A 25,336-nucleotide genomic window follows, 5' to 3' on the forward strand; every position below is an offset into this window, starting at 1 on the left:
TCCTTTAAGTAATTAGATAGACATTAAAATAATTGGAGTAAACACAACTAGATTAAAAAAAAACATTAAAATGGTTAATATTTAAAGAGGTACTTAAAAAAAATATGTTTTTCTACAAAACACAGAACTGAAGAAATTCACTCTGATGTCCAAGAAAAAAAAAGTAAACAAAAATAAAATCTGTATGGTTTCGAAAGAAATCAAGGAACTAAGAAACTGCACAAGCAACCACTATTCAACATTTGTACAGAGAAGTGGTGTGGTAAATCTATGTTGAGAACTACTAAAGAACTAATAAGTTCTTTGATATGGCTATAGAAATCTGCATTGATCAGTGCTGGCGATGGGGGTGGGGGGGGGGTTCAGGGAGAGGGTGTGAGGACTGGGGATATCATACTTTTAGACCATAGGTTTATGTAATAGGCTTTTTAATAAGAAAATTGAAATTGAACCCTTGTAATGCTTAAGGCCTGGAGTATAGTCCACGCTGGCGCTCATGACATTGCGGGCACCTCTCGCCCGAACGATGTGTTAACTGAGCTTAAGGCGATTCTGAGGCGTGGCGGACGTGTCACAAAGCTGGTTCGCCCTCATTGGCTGAACCGCTCATGTGACTCGGACGCGCTTGAAAATACATTTGTCTTTTCAAAACGCGGTCGCGCCATCGCTCTCCGTCGTGCACACACTAGGGTGGCTGCATAGGCATTAAGCAATTTGTTTTGCGAGCGCCATTGCACCGAGTTTAATCTCAGCCTAAGGCTACCAAAGCTTTGCAAAGGAATGTCTTTGGGCACGAAATGGGTTAAGCAGCAAAATACCTTGCACTTCATTTTTTTTTATTCTAGGATTGAAGCAGGGGGTCTTTAGAGCCTAACTGTTCATTTCAGCTCCGGAGACCCTCTGCTTCTTGAGATACTTACCTCCTAAGAGGTGCTGGTAGGAGCTCTGTCTGGGCTATCGCAATTGTGGATTTAAAGCTCCCGCGTCACGTGGGACAATAGGAAGACGTGACATAATCTCTTGCGGTTTCCTATTGGCCTGTGTGACCTTGACATTTAAACTCCACAGATACTTACCTCCGTAGGGAGTGCTAGTATCTTGGAAGCAGGGGGTCCCCGGAGCTGTAATGAATGGGGTTTAGCTTCAGAGACCTCCTGCTTCAATCATAGAACAAAAAAAAAAAAACAAAAAAAAAAACCTAGTGCAAGGGATTATTTTGTTACTTAAAGTTTTATTGAAGTTATTCAGAGGGGTGGGGGGGGGGTGTACAGAAAAGAATAATGAATGGGAGGGGGGTACAGAAATCCTAAGGGTGGTAGGGGGGGGACCGTACATATTGCATACATCAAGATATGGATTACATATGTTACATGTCTGAACTCTCGTATCTGACCTTTACCCTAGGGCGCTCAGAGATTAGGCCTCACACCGTGGGTCGAGTTTGTCTCTTGGTACCGTGTAGTGTAGTAGCCTGAAGTGGTCTGCCCCCTCAATGGTCCTGGGACAACCTAATTTTAACTTTTCCTACTGGGACAAGTACTCATGAGTTGGAGTGGAGGCCACTTTCTGTACTCAACAGTGACCCACCTTCTGGAATAACTATAGCAGGATTGACCTAGTGTCTACGCCTTGCATACCTGCTGAGTGAATCTGGGGCTCCCAGACAGTGGGGAATTCCCTGCAGGAATCGTTGGTCAAACTCAGGAGCTTCTCCATGTGACAGATGAAGCCCAGTCTGTTTTTTATTTTAGATAAGGTGGGGATTCCTGGATGCTTCCATGTTGTGGCCAATTCACATCTGGTTGCCGTGGAGATGTGGGAGACCATTCTATTTTTCAGTCTAGATAGGGCGTCAGACAGTCTGTTTAGTAGGAAGAGCCAGGGATCCATATCCAAGTCTACTTGCAGGATTCCCTGGCTTAACCCTCATGTTTTGTCATAGCGCCGATACCCTGGGGCAGGTCCACCACGTGGATGAAAGAGGCCTGGCCTCCACATCCCTTTGGGCAGTCTGGGGGTTAGCCCGGGATAAACCTGGAAAGCATCTGGGGTGTTAGGTGCCACCTCATAAGTACTTTGTATCCATTTTCCCTGATTGCCGTGAAGATAGAACACTTGGCTACTGCTAGGAGTATATTGTCCCAGGAGTCCTCGTCAATTTCCTCCCCAGGTCATGTATTTTAATTTTGTATGGGCATGGGTGGGGGATCCAACTACCGTTCCATATATCGGTCTTCCTGGTCTCCCTCACTGTGGTGGACTTGAACGAGGCGGAGTTCTTTATCAGTATGGAGACGCCTCATATTTTTACTTGGGCTGTAGCGTGGAATGTCTGTTTAAACTGTCGATTAAAATAGGAGGGCATCCTACTTTGTTTGAAGTGTGTCTCCTGAAGTAGGATTATGTCTGCTTTTCGTCTTTTGTAGTCTGATAGGGCCATGTGCCTCTTACATAGGTTATTTAAACCTTTCACGTTGTGAGAAATAATGTTCAGTTACACTGATAGGTGAATAGGGCCGCCTCTTTAGCCTCTCCATCTATTGCTACCAGTCTCGAGCTTGGTTTGTTGGGAGAAGGTTGAGAGAGTGTTGAAGTTTAGCTTGCTTACCAACTTTCAGTGGGTTACGAGAGGACTGTAACAGGGGACGTGGGGAGGGTTGGAAAAAAAGGCAGTACGGGATGCCCTGACTGGGCAATTGCTGATGCCGGAGGTCCCTTGGTAACTTGGGATAGGGGGGGGTGCGAGGTTCACACAGGGGACAGTGTCCCTCGGTTGGGGTCGCATCTCGGGGAGCGAGGGCTGACTGCACACCATTCAGCCGCCCCGGGGACATAGCAGAATGTAAAACACAACGAACATTAGCAAAGTATAAGACATATTCAAACAGAGTATAGAACATAACCAAACTTAGCATAGTATAGATCAGAAACAAAATATATATATACTCTCTTCCCTACCCACACCCCCTTCCTCGCTTTCTCTCACTCCTTTCACCCAATTAATGTCTACCAGTGGTGTATGTGTATTAATATATATATATATATATATATATATATATATATATATATATATATATATATATATATATATATATATATATATATATATATATATATATATATATATATATATATATATATATATATATATATATACAGGCATACCCCGCATTAACGTACGCAATGGGACCGGAGCATGTATGTAAAGCGAAAATGTACTTAAAGTGAAGCACTACCTTTTTTCCACTTATCGATGCATGTACTGTACTGCAATCGTCATACACGTGCATAACTGATATAAATAATGCATTTGTAACAGGCGCTATAGTCTCCCCGCTTGCGCACAGCTTCGGTACACGTAGGGAGCCGGTATTGCTGTTCAGGACGTGCTGACAGGCGCATGCGTGAGCTGACATTTGCCTATTGAGCGATATGTACTTACTCGCGAGTGTACTTAAAGTGAGTGTCCTTAAACCGGGGTATGCCTATATATATATTTATATTAATTATATATATTAATTATATATACACACACCACTGGTAGACATTAATTGGGTGAAAGGAGGAGTGAGAGAAAGAGAGGAAGGGGGTGTGGGTAGGGAAGAGAGTAGGTGTGCGAGAAGAAAAGGAGAGAGGTAGGAGCGTAAGACCTTACTGTGTAAGGTTAAAAAAATTAAAAAAATTAAAAAAAGAGAAGGAAGGAGAGCTGGGGTGCTGAATATCTTTGCACCCCGGCCCTGCCTATGAATGAGTAATTAGTAATAAATCTCAAACCGCTTCAGCCATCCAGTGTCAAAGTACATCTCAAATCAAAGAGATCAACTCCTGAAAAGATTACAACCACGAGGGATTGATAGATACACACATGCATACTTCCAGTTTTACACATCAAGGCTAAACTTTAAGAATGGAGTAACTTGCCTTTAATCAATATTGTGAACTAGAAACAAGAGAGTACTTAGAAAATATTATATCCTTTGAGAGTCCTTTACACTGTTTTAGGTGTGTGTTGTAACATGGGCTCTGTCCCCAATTGCATTGGACTCTGGGATATATTGGCAATTTAGAAATAAACGTGATCATAATATGAAGAAAATCCTTAAACTCCCACGATTATCAAATATGGAAATATGGATGAATTCTGTAACAAACGTTACCTCTTTAATCTTTATTTGCCTCAACTCCTCTTCTGCCGTGGTAAGAGGGGCAGGAGATGACTGGCACGCCAAGAATTTTTGGTATCCACTCAGTGAAACATCATCCTGTAGAAAAAAAAAAAGAGAACAAGCCGCTGTTACTGTATTCATACTTAATTATTATTTTAACTCTTTTGAGCTTAGTCATACATCCAAGGAAATCCTGGTGAAAAGAATTGTGTTGTAGGTGTGGTGTGTGTATGACACCTCTGTGGGTGTGCTATGAGGATGGACAGAGAGAGACAGAGAGAGACAGAGAGAGACAGAGAGAGACAGAGAGAGACAGAGAGACACAGAGAGAGACAGAGAGAGACAGAGAGAGACAGAGAGACACAGAGAGACACAGAGAGACACAGAGAGACACAGAGAGACACTTATTTTTTTACAGCACTACAAGGCCCATCAGCATGGAGAAATGGTTTTCAAAATAAGATTAAAAAAAAATACATTATTACTTTACAAGTATCAACTTCCACTGCGGATGAATTGACTTTCCAGAAGTGCAAGTTCAGTTAAAGACAAAAAAGTGACCATCATCTGCAAACGTATGGGACATACACATGTGCGGTGTTCCCTTCAGTGAATAGATGTTCACATTACCAAATGATCATTTCTATAGTAAACCCGAATAAACCCGGCAGCTTTACTATAGTGTGATAGCCATTAATTGAAATGCTATAAAAAATGGTTCATGACTGTCGCACATTATTGAACCATTTTCGGAATAAGAAACGCGTCGTCTCTTACTTGTTATTTATAAATGTGAACATAAATATACCTACCTTAGCGGTTGCAAAAATTTCCTCTTTTATGTGTCCTCCACCAAATTCCTTCTTTACGGTAGCTCTTGTTGCAGCATATAGCATCTTCTGACGAACCTGAAGGTTTGGGGTAGGTGGGTGGGAGGGGGTGGCGCAAAAAAAAAAAAAAAAAAGGGACTCTTTCATATATAGCTGCAATTTAATACAAGACACAGATTTTTTATAAGAAACTGGGACACTGTGATAATCTAACAAATCAGTCGTTTTCTATGGGTACCAAAATCATGAAACACATACTTAAAATGTGAATTTACATGCCAACATAGTAGTAGTTTAGGATGATTCAAAGAGATATTCAGCCATTTGCTAAATCACATCCGAGATATTCATACTATATTTGCCTTGATGGAAATGAAGAGGGAAGATCCGGTGCAACAGCAAGCAGCCAAATGACGTCAGATCCACAGTTGAACAAAGTAGCTTTATTGATATGGACACACACTAATGAAAACAGCAGGCTGCAGCACAGCCTCCTCCTCTACGCGTTTCACGCTCAACTAGCGCTTCGTACTAGCACTTCTACTCCCAGAAAAAGCGCAAGTAGAGCGTGAAACGCATAGAGGAGGAGGCTGTGAAGAGGAGGCTGTGAAGTTTGTTGAAAATAGTGTGCTATTTAAACCTTACATGTATAAGGTACTGGACGGAGGATATACACTCAATTAGTACTCCTTATATCCTATTGGTTGGTTATCAAGAAAAACTAAACCACAGTTGCAATTAATGATGAGTGGAACAAAAAAAAAAACCCACTGAAGGAATACATAATTATAATATATTTGAAAACCTAACTATATCTCTAAACTAAACATTGGGGTAGTAATAGACGAGGAAGTGAAAATAATTCTCAAAGATTTGAAAAACAAAGAGAACATGAGAGCCACGAAAGAAAATCAACCATACAAGTATTATTTCATAATGTCAGAGAACCATATTAAAACAATCCATGATGATGAGAATACGATTTAGATATAGTATATGGCAAAGAAGAATAACGACATCAACTGACATTTTAAAATCTATCAATCATTCACAGGATCCTGCACTTCTGAGATACAAAGGCATCCAAAATAGACATAATTGTAGTAGAGATGCAGACTTAGGCCTGGTCCCCGCTAGCTACTGCAGCGCCCGCTGTTGGGGACGCTGCAGGGACAATAGCCACTGCACAATGGGACCGGGCCCGCTGCGAGGGGGAGCGCTGCGCTCTGCCGACAGTGACTCCTGCTCGCAAGAGAATTGTGATCAGGAGTCGCGACAAAGCGCTAAGCCACGCTCACCGGCGGTTCAGCCAATGAGGGGGAACCTGCCGGGTGACGTCACGGCTGCTCCCCCGTCACGCCCCCCCCCCCCCCAGTCTTTTGGTCTGCAAAGTCTCGCGGGCGCGCGTGCAGCGGAGGTACTGGGGTCTCAGCCTAAGAGACAGGCCAGTGTTCTATGCAAAAAATTTGAGGAAAGAGGGTATGATTTGGAGGCAATTAAAAAAGCATGGCATCATGCAGGTACAATAAATAGGGAATCGCCTATTGGCTACAAAGAATAAGCCATTAATCAAATGAGACTAAGATAGAGCATATAGTTGTTCCATTTGTGACTACCTACAATTGTAAAAGCACAGCCATTGAACAAATTATCCAAACAAATTGGGCAATTTTGGGACCTAGGCTAGCAGCAAGTTCTCGTGTTATCTTTAGAAAATCAGCAAACTTATAACAAATTAATTGCTCCAAGTTATACAGGTAAGAACAATAAAGAGAATATTTCATCATGGTTACCTTCGAAGCCCTTAGGCAACTGTGTGCGTAAAATGTTTGGCATGCAAGTTTATGCATAGTGATAGGAAATCCTTTATGGATTCTAATAAACAAATATGACATCAAAGAGTGTATCACTTGTACTACAACTCATGTGGTGTATCTCCTTGAATGTCCCTGTGGTCCCCTTTATGTAGGGAGGACCAAAGGCATTTTTGGAGACGGATACTTGAACATGTTTACAGATATACAGTTAAGTTTTCAAAATATTATATAATTATGCATTCCTTCAGTATTTTTTTGCAGAGATTGAATCATGCTGGTTCCACTCATCATTAATTGTAGCTGTGGTTTAGTTTTTCTTGATAGTGTGTTATTTTATGTCTTTTCATTCTCCATAATTAGCACTTTATAGCCCTTTGGGGCTTCTTGTCACTACACTTTGAAAGCAAGGCTTAAAACGGTGCTTAATCAACGGCAAGCAGCTCCAGATCAGGTGCCCCCCCCTTCTGACAGACCTCCCTGATGTCCCGTTATCTCTGACAGCTGCGAAGCGGGTGCATTCCCTGACCGGTGTTCGAACAGAGCTGGAGTGCAAGCGGTTTACTATCGCAGTGCCGAGCAGAGCGGGAGGGTAAGTGGTTTACTGTCACAGTGCCGAGACAGAAGTGGAGACAAATTGGTTCATTCTACTTTACAGACGGGAGCTGCCCTTTCATCGTGAAGCAGAGAGCGGGTGCATTCCCTATCGGCGTGGCCTCTTTTTCAATAAGTGTGGACTGTTACTATAGGACTTTCTTGATTCAAACTGGCAAGTTTTTTTCTCCAGTAGCAAGTTCTTCCCAGTCGTAAACCTGTATCATTCGCATGTATCTATGTATTTCATGTTTCTATTTTTTATTGGCACATTAATTGTTGTTTGGCACTGTCCAGGTGCTTTTTTTAAATTTATCTTTATATCATAAAGAATTTTTAAATGACCTAATCTATATTATGTGATTCTTTGCGCTGGTATTTCCCCTATGTCTTGTATCTTTTGATGCTGTGAGCCATCATTTCTATCAGCTGCATTGTTTCCCATACTATTAACCCCATTTTTAAACACTTTATCCATTGACGTTTTTGGGGTATTCATATAAATCGGTTTAGTGTGCATTATCTTCTCTTTTCTTAACTCTGCCATCACAATAGCACATTAACAATTAGATTATAAGCTCTTCGGAGCAGGGACTCCTTTTCCTAAATGTTACTTTTAAGTCTGAAGCACTTCTTCCCTTTGTGTTATTTATATCTTATTTATATGATTGTAACTATTACTGCTGTGAAGCGCTATGTACATTAATGGCGCTATACAAATAAAGACAGATATACATACATACATACATACATACATATATTCATTAACTCCAGGATAAACTGTGAGCCCAGATGTGTCAGAACACTGTGATTCTGAAGGACCTCTTGGTTCAAGTACTTCTTGGGGAGCTTGCTGCCCCCCTTATATGTATTGGTTACAGACAAGCAGAGGGAGACCAAGAGTGGGGGACACATCTTACTGACCTGCAATAGGGAAACCTGTCTTCATTGTAATCTCTGCTACATTGCTAAACTACTGTTTATGTGAACGGGGTGGCACCACATCTTTAGATGGGACAATTACTCTTTGCCTTGCCGGACCCTTCAGCTGACCCTCAAAAATGTGTTGCGTTTAAAAAAACATGGTAATTTGTGTGTGGCACATTAATTTCCTTTTTGGGCAGCAGTAAGTCTTCAATACAGAATATACAAGAGGGTGCAAAATACTTACATGGGAGTAGTCTGGTGACCAAGCAATAAAGACCCACTCGTAGCCCTGAGCATTTTGAGAGTCTAACCTATATAAAATATAACACGGATGCTTGTCGTCCAACAAAGGCAGAATAAAGGAGTCATAGTCTTTATCCCAGGAGTCTGCAGGCTTTTCAAAGCAGCTCACAGTCAGTTGCTCTAAAAGGAAGAAAAGAAATGACTTGTATAAAAGAGATCAGAGAATAAACAGTGAAATGCCTCTTCATTACATAATCTCTCTCTTCAGTACATCATTTATATAATATAGATCCTAGGTGAGCAACCTATTTTTCAATGTAGCCACAGGTGTGGCGAATGAAAAGTGAAAATAGCCACACCATGTAAAAATTGAGAAATTAGGTTGCTCAATCGAACATTTAACACAAAACCCACTGTTTGAATAAACTTGTTCAAAGCATGTAGACTTTGACTACTTAGTTAAAACTGCAGACGCAAATGACGAAAATTCTTCAAATTTAAAAAGTAAGACAATTTAATGCGAAATGTGACAATCCTTATTTCTGACAAGTTGCAGAAACATTGGCTGAATATCTGTGCTCAATGCACATCTTATCTCCGCCTCCAAATTGACAACAATTTGAGATCTGTATTTTGACTTGATGAATCCCATCGTAGAGAACGTCGATTCACAGACCCACATTGATCCAAACATGGACAATAATTTTGAAATGCCCATTTTCAAAGTTGGGAGATCGTTGTCAGTCAGAATAGATTTCCACATATCTGTGACTGAAGAATTCAGGCACATTTTCAAGTGTTCCAGACTGTGTTGAGAAAGCAAATCATGTTCAAGCCCGCGCTTGTCCAAAAACAGAAGGGTGGAAATTGCTTTCCTTGAATTAGTAATATCAAAGTGGAACGGCAGAAAAACAAATAAGGTAGCGCTAATTTCGAAATATATAGGGTATAGAACTGAATGAATTCATTTGAAAAGAATGGCTGGCTGCCTGTGATATAACTCTGACCCCAGGTCAGAAGGAGTGAATGGAAAGAGTGTTACTGTATATCTCTGGCGCTCGGCACATTAGTCAAACATATATAAAGGATATATACAACCAGAGTCGATGGTACTGGCAGATCCAATGTAGTACTCCACGTGTAGATGATCAAACATGGAACAAAAATAAATATAATTGCATAGCGTAATACTGTATGATAACCTAAACACATATAACAAAAACACAATACAAACAACAAATGCTGAGAACAGACAGGTGACTGATAGTTATACAAAACACATTTAATAAAACACAATTAATAAAACACAAATGATAGTGCTATAGATTAAAATGTGGAATGGGTTCCACTGAAACTCCTGCTGTAGCTGAAGTACCCGCTTACCAGAAGTGAGAAGGTAACTGGCAGTGGATATTCAGAGAGTATCCCCTCATCTGTGGCCAGTCTGCTCTGAGCGTTCCTCTTTGGCATCAACAGAGTGCTGGTGTTCAGTGTCGGCTTCCGGGTGGAGCGCTCCCCTGCTCTCGCGGGGACAGACCTCTGCAGCTCTGTGGCTTGAACAGCCTGTGAATGTGTAATCACAACTGCAGATTCGCCAGGACCCTGCCCGACAGTGACGTTCGGATGGTAACAGCAGATTCGCTCGTGCTCCAATCGATGTAATGACCCAAATCAATGGTCAGCGGGAATGTCAGCAAGATGTTACGCAGTAAAGTATAAAATCGGAACCACCCTACGCGTTTCAGAAGACGCAGCTTCTTTCCTCAGGGGTGTAACGATAATGTGTCAATCCCTGTATGTCCGTGTGTATATATAGTTCCAAATAAAAGGTGCAGTACACCTATTGGTAATTACAGACATGCGCAGTGTGGATATCCAATCTGCTAGGTGTCTCAACAAATATACAAACAAATACATAAGACAAAAAACAATAAAATAAACAAATAATAAATTATAAACTATTGGTGAATGATATTCCTTCTATATGTACAGAAAATAATGACCAACCCCTAATTACTATCATATGTTTAATATATCAGTATGAAGCATCTGAGATGCTTTGATACTTATATCAATAGCATCTTATACTAAATATGCAAAACCATGAGATGTATCTTGAACAAAGAGTCCAAAATGTGCACCATGCAATCCCTATGATGTATCTATGTCTATACTATAAATGTGAATGTGAAAGGTGTCCTTGTGATAATAGATAATAATCTATATGAATAATAGTGTCTAATAGCCTATGTAAGTAGCCATGTAGCTGTGAATATAATGCATACCAATATCAATAATGACATTAGTGTGCTACCTACTAGAGGGGCTGTGCACAAAACCAGTGTAAGTGTATATATGTATGTGCTCCTACCTAAATGAGGGAGCTGTGAACAGAGGATACCGGTGTAAAATGTAACCTATGTAGTGATAAACTAATAAATAGTGGGTGATATGTGAATACTTAATATTAAACTAAAAATTAAACTAAAATGTGAGTCAATGTGAGTGTTACTATAATGTGATACATAAATAAAGTATTACTGATAGGATTGGATGGCAATACTACAACATGCAATGAACAGTAATAAGAGTTATAGTAAACCACTTAAAGCAAATTGTAAAAAGTAACCTATTTAGTGACAAACTAATATATAGTGGGTGATATGTGAATACTTAATATTAGAATGTGAGAGTTACTATAATGTGATATATAAATAAAGTATTACTGATTAGCATTTGCCATCAAATCCACAACATAAAATGAACGGTAATAAGATGGTTGTAGTAAACTACTTATAGTTCCTTACTTGTCCATCAAAAAGGATTTGAGATCAAACTCTATATTGAGACCAGACGGTGCCAGAGTCTGGAGCTCATAGATCCAAAAGTATTCTCTTCTTCCCAGAAGACTTGTAATGTTGCCTCCTCGCCAATGAGGTGTGAGGACTTCTATTGCCATACATTTAAAACTCTTAGGATCTTTGCCGTGCACTTGGAGGAAATGGTTAGACACACTATGTGTGATCAAGCCCTTTTTTATATTGTATTGTATGTCTTTATTTATATAGCGCCATTAATGTACATAGCGCTTCACAGTAGTAATACATGTGGTAATCAAATAAATAACAGATAATATAAATAACAGATCATGGGAATAAGTGCTTTAGACATAAAAGTAACATTAAGGAAGAGGAGTCCCTGCCCCGAGGAGCTTACAGTCTAATTGGTAGGTAGGGAGAACGTACAGAGACAGTAGGAGGGAGTTCTGGTAAGTGCGTCTGCAGGGGGCCAAGCTTCATGTATCATGTGTTCAGAATATTCACAGTGCTATTCATATGCTTCTTTAAGCAAGTGTCTTAAGGTGGGTCTTAAAGGTGGATAGAGAGGGTGCTAGTCGGGTACTGAGGGGAAGGGCATTCCAGAGGTGTGGGGCAGTCAGTGAAAAAGGTTTAAGGCGGGAGAGGGCTTTAGATACAAAGGGGGTAGAAAGAAGACATCCTTGAGCAGAACGCAAGAGTCGGGATGGTGCATAGCGAGAAATTAGGGCTGAGATGTAAGGAGGGGCAGAAGAGTGTAAAGCTTTAAAAGTGAGGAGAAGAATGGAGTGTGAGATGCGGGATTTGATCGGAGGCCAGGAGAGGGATTTCATGAGGGGAGATGCTGAGACAGATCTAGGAAAGAGTAGAGTGATTCTGGCAGCAGCGTTTAGGATAGATTGTAGGGGAGACAGGTGAGAGGCAGGAAGGCCGGACAGCAGGAGGTTACAGTAATCAAGACGGGAGAGAATGAGGGCCTGAGTCAGAGTTTTAGCAAATGTTTTGAATGTGAGGGGCGAATGTGAGAGAGGAGTCGAGTGTCACCCCTAGGCAGCGTGCTTGGGCTACTGGGTGAATGATCGTAGTTCCAACAGTAATGTGGAAGGAGGTAGTAGGGCAAGGTTTGGGAGGAAGTATGAGGAGCTCTGTTTTAGCCATGTTGAGTTTAAGGCGGCGGAGGGCCATCCCGGATGATATAGCAGAGAGACATTCAGAAACTTTCGTCTGTATAGCAGGTGTAAGGTCGGGTGTTGAAAAGTATATTTGTGTGTCATCAGTATAGAGGTGATATTTAAACCCAAAAGATGTTATTAGGTCACCTAGAGAGAGTGTGTACAGAGAAAAGAGAAGAGGTCCCAGGACAGAGCCCTGGGGTACCCCCACAGAGAGATCAATAGAGGAGGAGGAGGTGTTAGCAGAAGAGACACTGAAAGTACGATGGGAGAGGTAGGATAAGATCCAGGATAGAGCTTTGTTCCGAATACCAAGAGTATGGAGAATGTGAAGGAGAAGAGGGTGGTCCACGGTGTCAAATGCTGCAGAGAGGTCGAGTAATATGAGCAGAGTGTAATGACCTCTGTCTTTGGCAGCATTGTTTGAAGGAGGATGGAAAGGTTCCAGAGCAGAGGGAGGAGTTAAAAATGTGTGTGAGCGTAGGGATTATAGTAGGAGCAAGAGGTTTTAGGAGATGGGAGCGAATGGGGTCAAGAGGGCAAGTGGTAGAGGGAGAAGAGGCGATCAACAGCGACACATCCTCCTCTGAGACAGTGGAAAAAGAGTCAAGGAAGGCAGGAGGAGAGTTAGGAAGAGGTGTAGAATGGGAGGAAGAAACAGAGGGGATGTTCTGACGCATGGATTCCACCTTTTCCTTAAAAAAGTCACCAAAGTCCTGAGCGGAGATGGAGGAAGGAGAGGCAGCTGAGGGTGGTTTGAGTAGAGTATCAAAGACAGAGAACAGTCGGCGTGAGTTATACTTGTGCATGTTGATTAGTGAAGAAAAGTAGGCTTGTTTAGCTTGCGAGAGGGCAGAGTTGAAACAGGATAGCATAAATTTGTAGTGAGGGAAGTCTGCGAGAGTATGAGATTTCCTCCAGAGGCGTTCAGAGGAACGAGTGGAGGAACGCAGCATGCGTGTGTGGGAATTTAGCCAGGGTCTAGGGTTAGAAGGGCGAGGGTGGCAGAGAGAAAGCGGGGCATGTTGATCAAGAGACGAGGACAAGACAGAGTTGTAGTTCCTGACCAGGTTGTCAGGGTCTGTAGCATAGCTGAGAGAGGAGAGGGAGGAGCGTAAAGTGGACTCAAAGTCAGGTAAGTGAATAGAGCGCAGGTTTCTGCAGAACCAGGGGGGTAGATGGAGGTGGAGAAGCGAGATAGAGAGAATGAGATGAGGTGATGGTCAGAGAGAGGAAAAGGGGAAATGGAGAAATCGGAGAGAGAGAAGTTTTTAGTGAAAACCAGGTCTAAGTAGTGGCCATCCTTGTGGGTGCTGGCTGCAGTCCACTGTTGAAGGCCAAAAGAAGAGGTTAGAAAGAGAAAGCGGGAAGCCCAAGGGAGAGAGGGGTCATCAATGTGGCAATTGAAGTCCCCAAGCAGACGAACAGGGGAGTCTGAAGAGAGAAAGAAAGAGAGCCAGGATTCAAAGTGAGAGAGAAAGGCAGAAGGGGGATGAGTTGAGGTAGGTGGGCGATAGATGACCGCCACATGGACAGGGAGAGGAGAGAAGATCTGGATAGTGTGAGCTCAAAGGAGGGAAAAGCAAGAGATGGAGGAATAGGAAGGGTTCGGTAACGGCAGAGAGAGGAGAACAGGAGCCCCACGCCTCCACCCCTGCCATCAGTGCGCGGAGTGTGGGAGAAGGAAAGGCCACCATAGGAGAGGGCAGCTTCCAGAGCAGAGTCAGACTGAGTGAGCCAGGTCTCAGTTATAGCAAATAGGAGCAGAGAGTGAGAGAGAAAAAAAGTAATGTACAGAGAGGAACTTGTTAGAAAGTGAGCGAGCATTCCAAAGGGCACAGGAGAAAGGGAGAGAGGAGGGAGGGTGGCAGGGGATGGGTATGAGGTTGGAGGGGTTGACACCAGAAGGAGTAGAGGTTGCAATTGGCAGGCGAGGACCAGGATTGGGAGATATCCCAGAAGCAAGGAGAAGCATGGATAGAAAGAGGATGTGTGAGGATGATTTGTAGGGGTGTTTTTTTAGTGCAGGGGATATAGCTGTGTGGTGTCAGAGGACGCAGGTAAGAAAGGAGTTCATGTGAACAGAGAAGTGGTGAAGGAAGGAGAGATGGAGATATATGAATAGAGTTAGAGACATACTGAGGCTGGTAAAAAGAAGTGCATAATTTGAGAAGAAGTGAAGTCACAGCAAATATAAATGGTAAAGGCAGCATCACAGCAGTAATGATGCAGTCTGGTATAGATGATATCCTCCTTTCCAGCGTAGTTCAAATGCAGGAATCAGTGTATTGTAAATGTGTTCATATAGTCGACATTTAATGGACCTAGTGGTCATACCCACATACTGCAGACCACAAGGACATTTAAGCAGATAAATGACATTAGTGCTATTACATTTGATATGTTGTATGTCCTAGATGTACTGATGGAAATAAAAGAAAAGAAAAACTTTTCGCTCTGTACATGTATTGCAAGTATAGTATCCCTTGGCGGCATTATTAGTGTGATGCTTAGTTTGCATCAAAGGGCAGCTGGGAGCCAATTTTTGACCTATATTTGATGCTTTTGTAAATATGATTTTCGGATTGACAGGTAGTATATCTACCAAATCTTTATCCTTTCTTAGAATTGGCCAGTACTTGCAAAGGGTTTTTCCTTATGGCCGGAGCCATTTGATTATATTGAGTAATGAAGGGTATATTTATTGTTGTGTCTGTTTTTTTCTGCTTATATATTGATTCCACTTTGGATATAATTTGATCTAATTCGTGAGACAGATATTTTCTATCTATGAATTTATTTTTTAGATCTTGTGCTTGTGTGTTGAATACATCTGGAGTGGAACTATTCCGTTTCAGTCTGGTAAACTGTCCTTTTGATATGTTATTGATCCAAGATGGGTTGTGATGACTATTGCATTTAGATAATTGTTCGCTTGAACTGTCTTAAAAAATGTTTTAGTGTGTAGGGAATTATTCATAATGTAAATAACTAAATCTAAAAATTCGATTGAGGTGTTACTTGATGAAAAAGTGAATTTTAAATTATATAAATTGTCATTCATATAGTGTTGGAATGATTCCAACTGTTGCAGCGGACATGACCAAATGAAAAAAATGTCATCGATGTAGCGCCACCAGAGCACCAGGTTTGCTCCAAACGGGCAGCTAGACCACATGAATTTATTTTCCCAGCTGCCCATAAATAGGTTAGCATAACTTGGAGCAAACCTGGTGCCCATCCATGGCTGTGCCACATCTGTATATAATATGAATTATTAAAATTTTAAAAATTATGTGAAAGAATAAATTGAATACCTGAAATTAAAAAAGATTTAAATGCATTGGAAACTAAAGGGTCATTATCTAAAACTTGACCAACAGCATCACAACCCTGTGCATGGTCAATGACCGTGTATAACGAAGTGACATCAGCTGTTACTAAATAATGTGGTAGCAATTGAATGTCACTGAGGGTCTGCAGTATGTGGTTCGTATCCCTGAGATATGATGGGAGCTTAATAACATATGGTTGTAGATGGTCTACGAATTGAGACAAATGGGAGGTAAGCGACTGAATTCCTGATATGATTGGACGTCCAGGTAGTTGATATAGGTTTTTGTGAATTTTGGGGATTATATAAAAAATTGGAATGATGGGATATTGATTATAAAGAAACTCAAATTCCTGTTTGGTTAGGATTTGTTGATTTAGGCCCATATTTAGAAAACTTAATAATTGTTGTTGATAATTGACTGTAGGGTTAGACTTATTCTTGTTCCATGTTTGATCATCTACACGTGGAGTACTACATTGGATCTGCCAGTACCATCGACTCTGGTTGTATATATCATATATATATATATATATATATATATATATATATATATATATATATACATATATACATATATATATGTTTGACTTATGTGCCGAGCGCCAGAGATATAACACTCTTTCCATCAAAGTGGAATGGATCACGCAAGAATTTAAATGCCAATTTCAAGCAATTGAAATCAGAAAAACGTCATTCAAATTTCTGGGACAGGTTTTTTATCCAGTTTACGTAGAGTTGCCACATCACGTCGAGTAGACCACACATTGTTTTCTAGAAATCTAGTCAGGTTTTCAATACAGGTCAAATCGTCCTTCTGAGTTTGTACTGTACCAGAATGAGGTTCAGTTTTGACTTGAATATGCTGTGCCAGCTCACATATTACGTTACCCTTTCCCTGCAGCTTCACGTTTAATTCATTTAAGTGAGCCATATCGCACAGAAAAAGTAAAATCACACTGCCACGAAGGGTTCTCAATGTCAGAATTTTTTTCTATCTGACGTTTCTCAACAAGAAAATCTTTACTTTGAGGAAGCAAATGGGTAAACCGTTCCAGAACTTTTCCTCTGCTCAACCATCTCACATTTGCATAGTCAGTAAAATCCTCAAAATCACAATCACCATGGATGAGGGAACTTCCACAAATGTAATTCACGATTTTCACAACCATGTCCATCAAAGTTTTCAACGTGTCAGATCCGAGCATCTGAGCACACAAATTCTCCTGATGCAGAATGCAATGGAAGGAGGGCAAAATGTTTTTCACACCATTCTCACTCAAATGCTGCTTCAAACGAGAAACAAACCCCGATTTTCTGCCAATCATTGCTGGTGCACCGTCCGTTGTAATAGAAGCTAGTTTTATCAGATCCAGGGCACATTTTTTTGCAACTCCAATTAGCTATAGGGTTGCCCACCTCGGATATAGATCTTCCTTACCCAACATTATTTTTTTTGTTTTAGTGCAGTCCAGAGTGTATTAATTTGCAATTGTGCCAACTAAAGATCAGATCTTTCAAAGTATTTGTTACTCAAACCATCTGTGTAGAGTAGGGTATATAAATGTGGCTATAATAATTGCAAAATACTGTGTTAACATAATACGATGGGTCATGATCGCAGGCCAGGGCTACCGTCTCTAACAACTTTGTCCCCTTCCTTTACAAACCAACAACTTCGTGGATACTGGTGAATAGACACTGGCTGCTAAATTAATAAATATTGTACAGGTGGTCCTCGCCGTCGTTTCGTTTTCAGAACGGATTATTCGACAGACCACAGTGCATTCTGGGAAATGCATTATGCGATATCGGAACAGATTATTAACATGGCATTCGCATTCTGACGTTTTCACTATCCACCGGCAGAATGCGGAACGAATTCAGTCGGATAACAAAGGTCCACCTTTAATGTCATTTCTGATCAAATTTGATATATTGGCTATAATTTTCAATTGCTTGTCCGGACACTGACAAAGTCCTCTATCCTACCAGGAGCTATAACTTTGGTCAAACATAACAGATTAAGGCTTTCAGTAGCATTGTAAACTGCACTTATAAAAAGGGCCAACCCCATGTAATTGGTTTGAAAAACAAATTCTGTACAAGTTGTACTTGCCGCCCTTTGTCGTTCAGTGAACCGATTAGTAAAAGGGGCAGAGAGGAGCCGGCTATTTGAAAATATTTTTATATTCAAGACATTGTTTTTATTTATTCGCTTTGTTGCAAGTCATTTACGTTTTCCATTTATTGAACATGATTAGTGTCATTATCATAGTTTGGTCCAATGCAGCATTGCACTTTCACATGTTAAATCTTGCTCTGCAAACTTCATAGGGTAAGCCGCTGGTTTTAGAAAACCATGCATATATTCAGATCAATTGCATTATATACCAGTAGTCACATTATCAATGAGAATAAAAGTATAACTCACCATCTTCAATATCTAGTTTCAGTACTCTGTACTTTCCGTTTCTAGCTTTGGCAAAAGTTTCCCTGACTTCTTCACTAGCTGTGAATGAAAAGGAAAGTATTATATACTGTACTGCACATAATTGTACACGGTACACTTACAAATGGAGTGTTATTTTCCATTCATATCTTACCAGCTAGTGCAAACCCTTAAGGACAAACCCAGTAGTATATGGAGTTTAGCCAAAGAAAAAGTTAGCACTCATTCACGCGATTGCCTAAAGTAATAAATACAACTACAATTCCGGACACCTACTGTACCCCGTGGGTATCTGAAGGGCTATTAACGTGCGATTTTCAGCAAATACCTGACATATAGCACAGCACCTGTGAAGACAACACTTGTCACCTGTGTCATTATTATATGTTCCTATGCCAACAATGAACAACCTTTAAACATTTAAAATCATTTTTCTTTTATTCATTTGATACCACTTCAAGAAATGTTACAGAATAGAAAATCTGGGTGTGGTTTCTGGTTCCTGATCACAGCACTTCTGATGTGTATCAGGACATGACTAATTTTCGAGTTCTTGGCACACCTGAAAACAGCATCACTTCTCTTTTTGCCATTTTTTAACCCCTTTAGTGCCCCGATATATGATGTACATCAAGAAAAGTGTCACCCTAGGGACTCTTATAAGATACGCTTTTTTTTTTTAGGGGCTTTGCGCAATCAGACCATGTGCCACACTGAAGGGGGGGGGGGGGTTGGGGGAGGGGCCTGCCCCTTACACGTCACAACCAGCCCGACAGCCAGAACCTGATCATGTGTTCGCTCTGCAGAGCGGTCACATGATCAGGAAATGCCAGTGGGTCCATGGCCCCAAAAGGTGGCACAACTATAGCACTGAAGGTGTTAAAGCTGCATTTCATGAAACACCCCCACCACCGATGCCCTTTTTTTATGATGTGCTCACGCTTAATGCCTTTTACTTTATGTATTTTACTTGTGTTGCTGTAGAAACCATGGAGGAAGCCACAGCACTTCCTCTTTTGAAATAGGCAGCCATATTGCGTGCCCCGAGAAGCAGGATCTTTGGCGACCGATCCCCAGCTTAGATAATTTTATTGGCAAAAATTTAAGGAACTCCTGCATTTATTAAAACAAAAAAATGGGCAAGAGGAAATGCTGCTCTAATTCGCTTAAAACATTTATATTCTTTGTATTTAAAACACAAGGTATGATTAACTTATTTCACACTGTATTAACATGCTTATCTTTATCTTGCTTGTATAAAATATAAAAGTAACTAAAGATGACATGCACACGCAACAGTGACTTTTTTCATTTTTCTAGTTTTTAATGTACAGTAGAAGCACGTTTACACATTGGTAAAGAGTGGGGTGTTGTAAAAAGCAATAAGAACTGTAAAGTTATTATGGTATGGGAAATAGAGATCTGTTTAATTAGACATGAGGATTACACCATGCCTTTCACAGAGTACGTGCAGTCCCTCTCAGGACCCAAACTAACCAACAGCAGTGACATGTTTAGGAAGTTACATGAAGGTGACCAACACTTTTTGGTTAAAAAATAAATAAAATAAGGAAGTATTTTTTAAATGTTTAAAGTTAGTTCGGAAACCTGATTCACTGAAGCATTGGAGCAGTTTGATTTCCACCAGCTACTCAGTGTGTTTGACACCACTATATGCAGAACAGGAGTTTGCACAGCTTCCTTAATACTGTATATCCTTTGTGGCCCTCTAAGGCCAGGGCCATGGTCAAAAAGACCATGCTGAGGCACGCTGAGCCGTGCTGAGGGGAAACATTATCCCTATCAGCACAGCTCTAGTCGGCGCTTCCGCACGCGTGCTGAGGCGTGTTGAATTGCAGCCGACAGGGAAATTTAAGTTTTCCCGCTGAGGGAAGCGAAGGGCCGGTCACGTGACTGCCAAAAGCCAATGGCAGTCCGTGACGTCGGCGCCGTGACGCGCTAGCCCTGCCTCCCGTCCCGCCTCCACCCCGGCACAAAAGCGCACACGCAGGGACAGAAAAAAACTCCTGCTTGAGCAGGAGAGCATGAGAGTCAGCGCTGCTGAGCGCTGTCAATGCTACCATGTCCGAGGCCTAACAGGGAAGTGTTTGATTGACAGGAACTCAATTGAAAGAACAAAAAAGCCGAATTTTTGGGGTTAAGCAAGTTTAAAATCTATTTAAAGAAAGACTATTACCGTATTGGCCCGAATATAGTGCTATGATTTTTTCCTAAAAATGTCCTTCCGAAAACTGTCCTCGCACTATATTCGCAGCCTAACACCTTTTATTTTTCATGTAGAACACCTTCAAAACTTTAGGGCCGTATTATGTGCGAGGCCATACTATAGTCAGGCCAATACGGTAATTCGAAAGTTGTTTTTTTTTCTTCAAAATGTGTGGGGTTTTTTTGTTTTTTTTGCAACGTAACTGGTTGCATCTTTAAAGGAACTTTTCAGAGTCAAATATTAGAGAGCTGTTGTGGAAATCTTGATATTCTCTCCGGTATAAAATGCCCAAAAGGAAAAAAAAATGGAGGAGAAAGCAACTATGATCTATGATCACTGTACCACAATGTGCTATAATTTATAGCCAAGTGCCCCTGCCTATGACATTGCCACCAGTGTGTGAAATCATGCGTGTAAACTAGGAAACAAACGCTAGGAGGCCACTGGGAAGATTTAAAACTTCAATACTGTACATATCTTGTGTGAAGTAGCACCCAAATATAAGCAGAAGCACAACTGTACGGTATGTTGATGGCTTATTGTGAACTTCCTATGTTTCTGAATTTACAGGAATCAATCCAGTATGACCGATCTGCTACCCAGCACAGGGAACTGTAATGCCACCTTGTTGCTTTAACATCAGATCAAACAGACATTTTCTTCCCTGCCCTCCCTAAAAGTCAGTATGTGTTAAATTCAATGTTAGTACTGTGGGCCTCATGCAGAGAGCATCGTTATTGCAAAACTCGCCATTTTTTGTTCAATTTCCCTCAGAAAACGGCATAAAATGGCGAGTTGCGAAAAACGCGCCATTTTTTTTTTTCTATGTTTAAAACTCGCCTCGCGGCTGGCGAGAACCTCCATCGCGCCATTTTTCAAACTCTCCGAATGCAGAGAGGTGCGAACGGCAAGTTGCGGCTGTTCGCGCCAAAAAAAGGCGCGATTCTCGCATTTTTGCCGCGCCACGAAAATATGGCAAGATGGCGCTCGCCGCCTATAGTAAAGGGGAAAAAAAAGGCGCGAATTTGTTTTTACACGTTTCTGAAGCGCGCATCTCGCCAATTTAAACTCGCCACACGCATCCATGTTAAACATAGCAGAATTCGCACTTTTCTGCATATGGAGAATAAAACTCTCCAAAAAAGCTACTTTTTATGAAATTCGCCATTTTTAAAATTCTATGCTCTCTGCATGAGGCCCTTAATCTTGTGCCCTGAGCAGAATTTTTTTTTAAAGTCTTTTTAGTGTTAAAATGATGATTTTGCTAATCTCTAACTTTTGACGTTACAATGGTACTGTACTGGCAGAGTTTCTTTTTAATTCCCTGGACACTTAATATTTTAAAAACTCATTCATCTCAAACAAGATTTGGGAAAAGCGTTGGGAAGGGCACGATCTCTTAAAGTAAAGAATAAAAAGCAAAAATGGCGATTAGCACAGGCTGATCATTTACAGGGGGCTATTGAACTAGTATTGGCACAAGAAAATAACTTTGTTTAAGTTGATGGTAATATTGCCTTTTAACAATCCTTAGCATACTCTGTGCAGATCCTTTTAATGTCCGGCTTATACTTTGAAACACTAAACACATCTACTTGCATCAGTGTTCAAGGCCATTAAGAAACAAGTGAAAATGAATCACATATTTGATCACTCCCTCACTCTACAAATGATTGTGTACATCAGGGAAATACTTCATGTTACCATGATTTCCTTATTAGGACACATAAGCAGATATAAAAAGACTCCCAAAATAAATAATGTTTACGGACAAAGCAAGTTCAAAATATGGGTAAGCTTAAAAGCATACAATCTGAACAGAGTGTACAGTACATACACAAAAGCATTTTTATTCTTGTACAAAAGATTACTTATTGTGTACTGGAGATGCAATGTGTTGCAAAGGGTTTGTTTCATGTATTTGCATCACGGCTCAACATTACAGCTCCGATACCAGTCACCCGAGCTTAATGAATCCTTGCCAGTGTGTGCCAGCACCAGCAACTCAACTATGTTGCTCTATACAATTCTAACCAAGAATACGGTACAGTACAATAATTATAAATGCAAACAAAAGGGAAAAAAATAGTAGGGCATGCCGAGTGACGGTCTTAGAAGTAGTAAAAAGTCTTATTTTGCAGCAAGTAAGGGGAACTGACAGATTAGAAAAGTGTCCTTTGTATGTGTTGTCAATTTCTAGGTTTCTAGCATATAAAAAAAAAAAAAGCCTCCAGCTGCACCGTCAGAAAACATGCAAAGACAAATCACAGGGGTGCCACTGAAAGTAGACAAATAAATAACACTGAACAGGTCAAATATAATCACTACAAAGATCAGTCACCGCTCCCAATGTTTGCTTAACATGTAAGTAGAGGGTGGGAGCTTAGCAGAGTTAAAGGTGTGTACATCCTATATCTGGTGGGAGCAGAAACCGTGTGAATATGAGAAGCTGAACATAAGAATATGTGCAGAGAGCGCTTCAGACATGTTTTTTTCATGTGTATCACCTTTAATAAAATCACCAGCATATATTTATTGTTTGTGAAAAGAACATAGAAGTTTGGATAGAAAGTAAACCTTTATACATTGACTAGAAAAAACACTGTGCTTATAGTCAGGATTTTTTTCCCCTTTAATAGATCTTGTTGCCCTTTCCAACGCTGGTTTTATTTTAAAACCCGGTGCTTTGTTCAGGAGAAGCATTTGGAATATTAAGTATCCGGGAGGTTAACACAGATGTCCGCAAAGCCCAGTGGACTCTTAAGGTTACCATTGTAACCTCAGAAGCTAGTGATTAAGAAAACCATGATTTTTAATTTTAACACTAGAAATCCTTCCCCCTTCCTTAAATATCAGGATGTGTTTAGGGGCAATATACTAACATTATAGGTGTTAGACTCCTAAGGGTTTCTGGAGGGGATTGTTGCTTAAAAATAAAAAAAATACTATTTTTGTATGACTACTACTAATGTCCCTTATTCAAATCAGCCTGGAGTGCATAAGCAAGCTTGCAGGTTTAAACATCAGCAATAAACGGAGCACATCTTAAACTATATTTTCCACTATAGTATAATGCTGTTCTCCGCCCTTTAAAAAAATTAAACCATTCCCAAGTGTAATGAAATGCAATGAATGACAGTGACACACTATCTGAAAACATAACATAGTTAAGCATCATAACTGGCCTGTAAAACACAGATACAATAGAACAAAGATCCCTAATGGAGATCTTACAATATAGAAGATCTCGGAGAAACAACACAACTGATTTATAGTTTTAATGATCGCATAACAAGTAGTCTAGAAAACACCAGGATCTCATTACTTAGCTGTTCTAAAAAGCAAGGGCAATGGGAAAAATAATGAACATAGTCCAGAAATACATTAGGAAACACTACCCAAGATATCCAGCTATTCTTCGTTGCAGGAGATTTGTTAATGCAACACTATATCCCATTTGTGTCTTAATCATCCCTTTTTATAATGGAGGAACAAACTCAGATGCTGCTTTATTGTCATCACAACTACAAAGCCCACAATAGATTTTACAGGACATGAGGTAACAAGCTCATTTCACATATTGGTTATACTGTACCTGGCTCTGCAAACCAGTAATATAACCTCAGAAACAGGTTCTCTCAAATGTTATACTGTGTGTGTGGAAACAGAAGATATATTTTAATGCTTCGCGGCCAGAGACTCCAGCAATGCATTGTCACAAAGTGCATAGCAAACATAGTATGCAATGCACCCTCTGTCTGAGACACATTCCCAATCAAACATCACCATATTGTTACATTGTCATTTCTAAATATCCCAGGCATACATTTCTCCTAAAATAATGACATACAAACATGTGCATAGTTTATGATTCTAATAATCCTTAAACTTCTAAGGCGTTAGTTGAACCTATACACGTTCAAGTGGTCTTTCCATGGTCACAGCTCTCACTATATACTATTCGTAATAATAATAATAATAATAAAACAATTAAAAAAAAAAAACTAGCGGACTAGAGACTTTTGAATCTTCCAAACTACAGTGAGAGATAAGATGATCTACCCCAGGGAGGGGAAGGCTTGCAATGCACTATATGGCAGTGGGGGGGATGGCGGATGATGACAGTGCAGGGGGAGGGCGCTCAGAATGAAGCAGCCTCCCACTGAGCAACACCTCTCCGCCTCCCCCCGGTGCCCGAGTCCTAATGAGGGCGAGTACAGGTCTTCCCTGCTCCCTGCCCGACCCCGCTCTGAGGCCCAGTGACCTGTCACGCGGCTGCCAGGCTGGGTGAGGTGGTGCCCCGGAACTCACCCTGGATGCCGGTCTGATGGGACATGGTGAAGCGTCTGGAGTTGACTCACACGAAGCTCTGACAACCAGGAAGTGACAGGCAGCGCCCGGCTAAGGATAGAATGTGGACGCACTGCCCTAGCGTCATCAGTCTGCGCAATGTTGCCTGGCAACCGAGGGATTGCTTGCAAACAAAGGCCAGTGCAAGTCCTGCACTTCAGTGAAAACATTAATGGAAGAAACACACATAGTATATACATACATATAAACATACACACACATCATCAGATTATTTTAACGAACTCTGCTAGCTCTATAATGTTGTGTTTGTGTAATGTTAGTGACTGCATTGAAGAAGCTGACCTGGCTGTCAGTGTCCAAGAACTCAGTTGTGTGGTAGCCCTGTATCCAGACCTATAACCTGTTAAAGAAGCAATCCTGGCTTCACCTTTTTTTTTTTGTTTTAGTAAA

At 40.8% G+C, this 25,336-nt stretch overlaps 1 protein-coding gene across 1 annotated transcript in view; it reads right to left on the reverse strand.

The window, feature by feature from the left end:
* Nucleotides 1-25,029, reverse strand: part of TWF1 (twinfilin actin binding protein 1) — a 46,035-nt gene extending 21,006 nt beyond the window's left edge. The window contains exons 1-5 of the mRNA XM_075600118.1: nucleotides 24,887-25,029; nucleotides 18,331-18,408; nucleotides 8,576-8,754; nucleotides 4,979-5,074; nucleotides 4,158-4,262 (exon numbers count right to left, since the gene is read on the reverse strand). Of these exons, the coding sequence (XP_075456233.1) occupies nucleotides 4,158-4,262; nucleotides 4,979-5,074; nucleotides 8,576-8,754; nucleotides 18,331-18,408; nucleotides 24,887-24,911 (483 nt within the window). The 5' untranslated portion in view covers nucleotides 24,912-25,029. The remainder of the gene's footprint in view (nucleotides 1-4,157; nucleotides 4,263-4,978; nucleotides 5,075-8,575; nucleotides 8,755-18,330; nucleotides 18,409-24,886) is intronic.
* Nucleotides 25,030-25,336: the final 307 nt, after the last annotated feature.

The sequence above is a fragment of the Ascaphus truei genome, chromosome 5, assembly GCF_040206685.1.
Source record: "Ascaphus truei isolate aAscTru1 chromosome 5, aAscTru1.hap1, whole genome shotgun sequence".
NCBI lineage: Eukaryota > Metazoa > Chordata > Amphibia > Anura > Ascaphidae > Ascaphus > Ascaphus truei.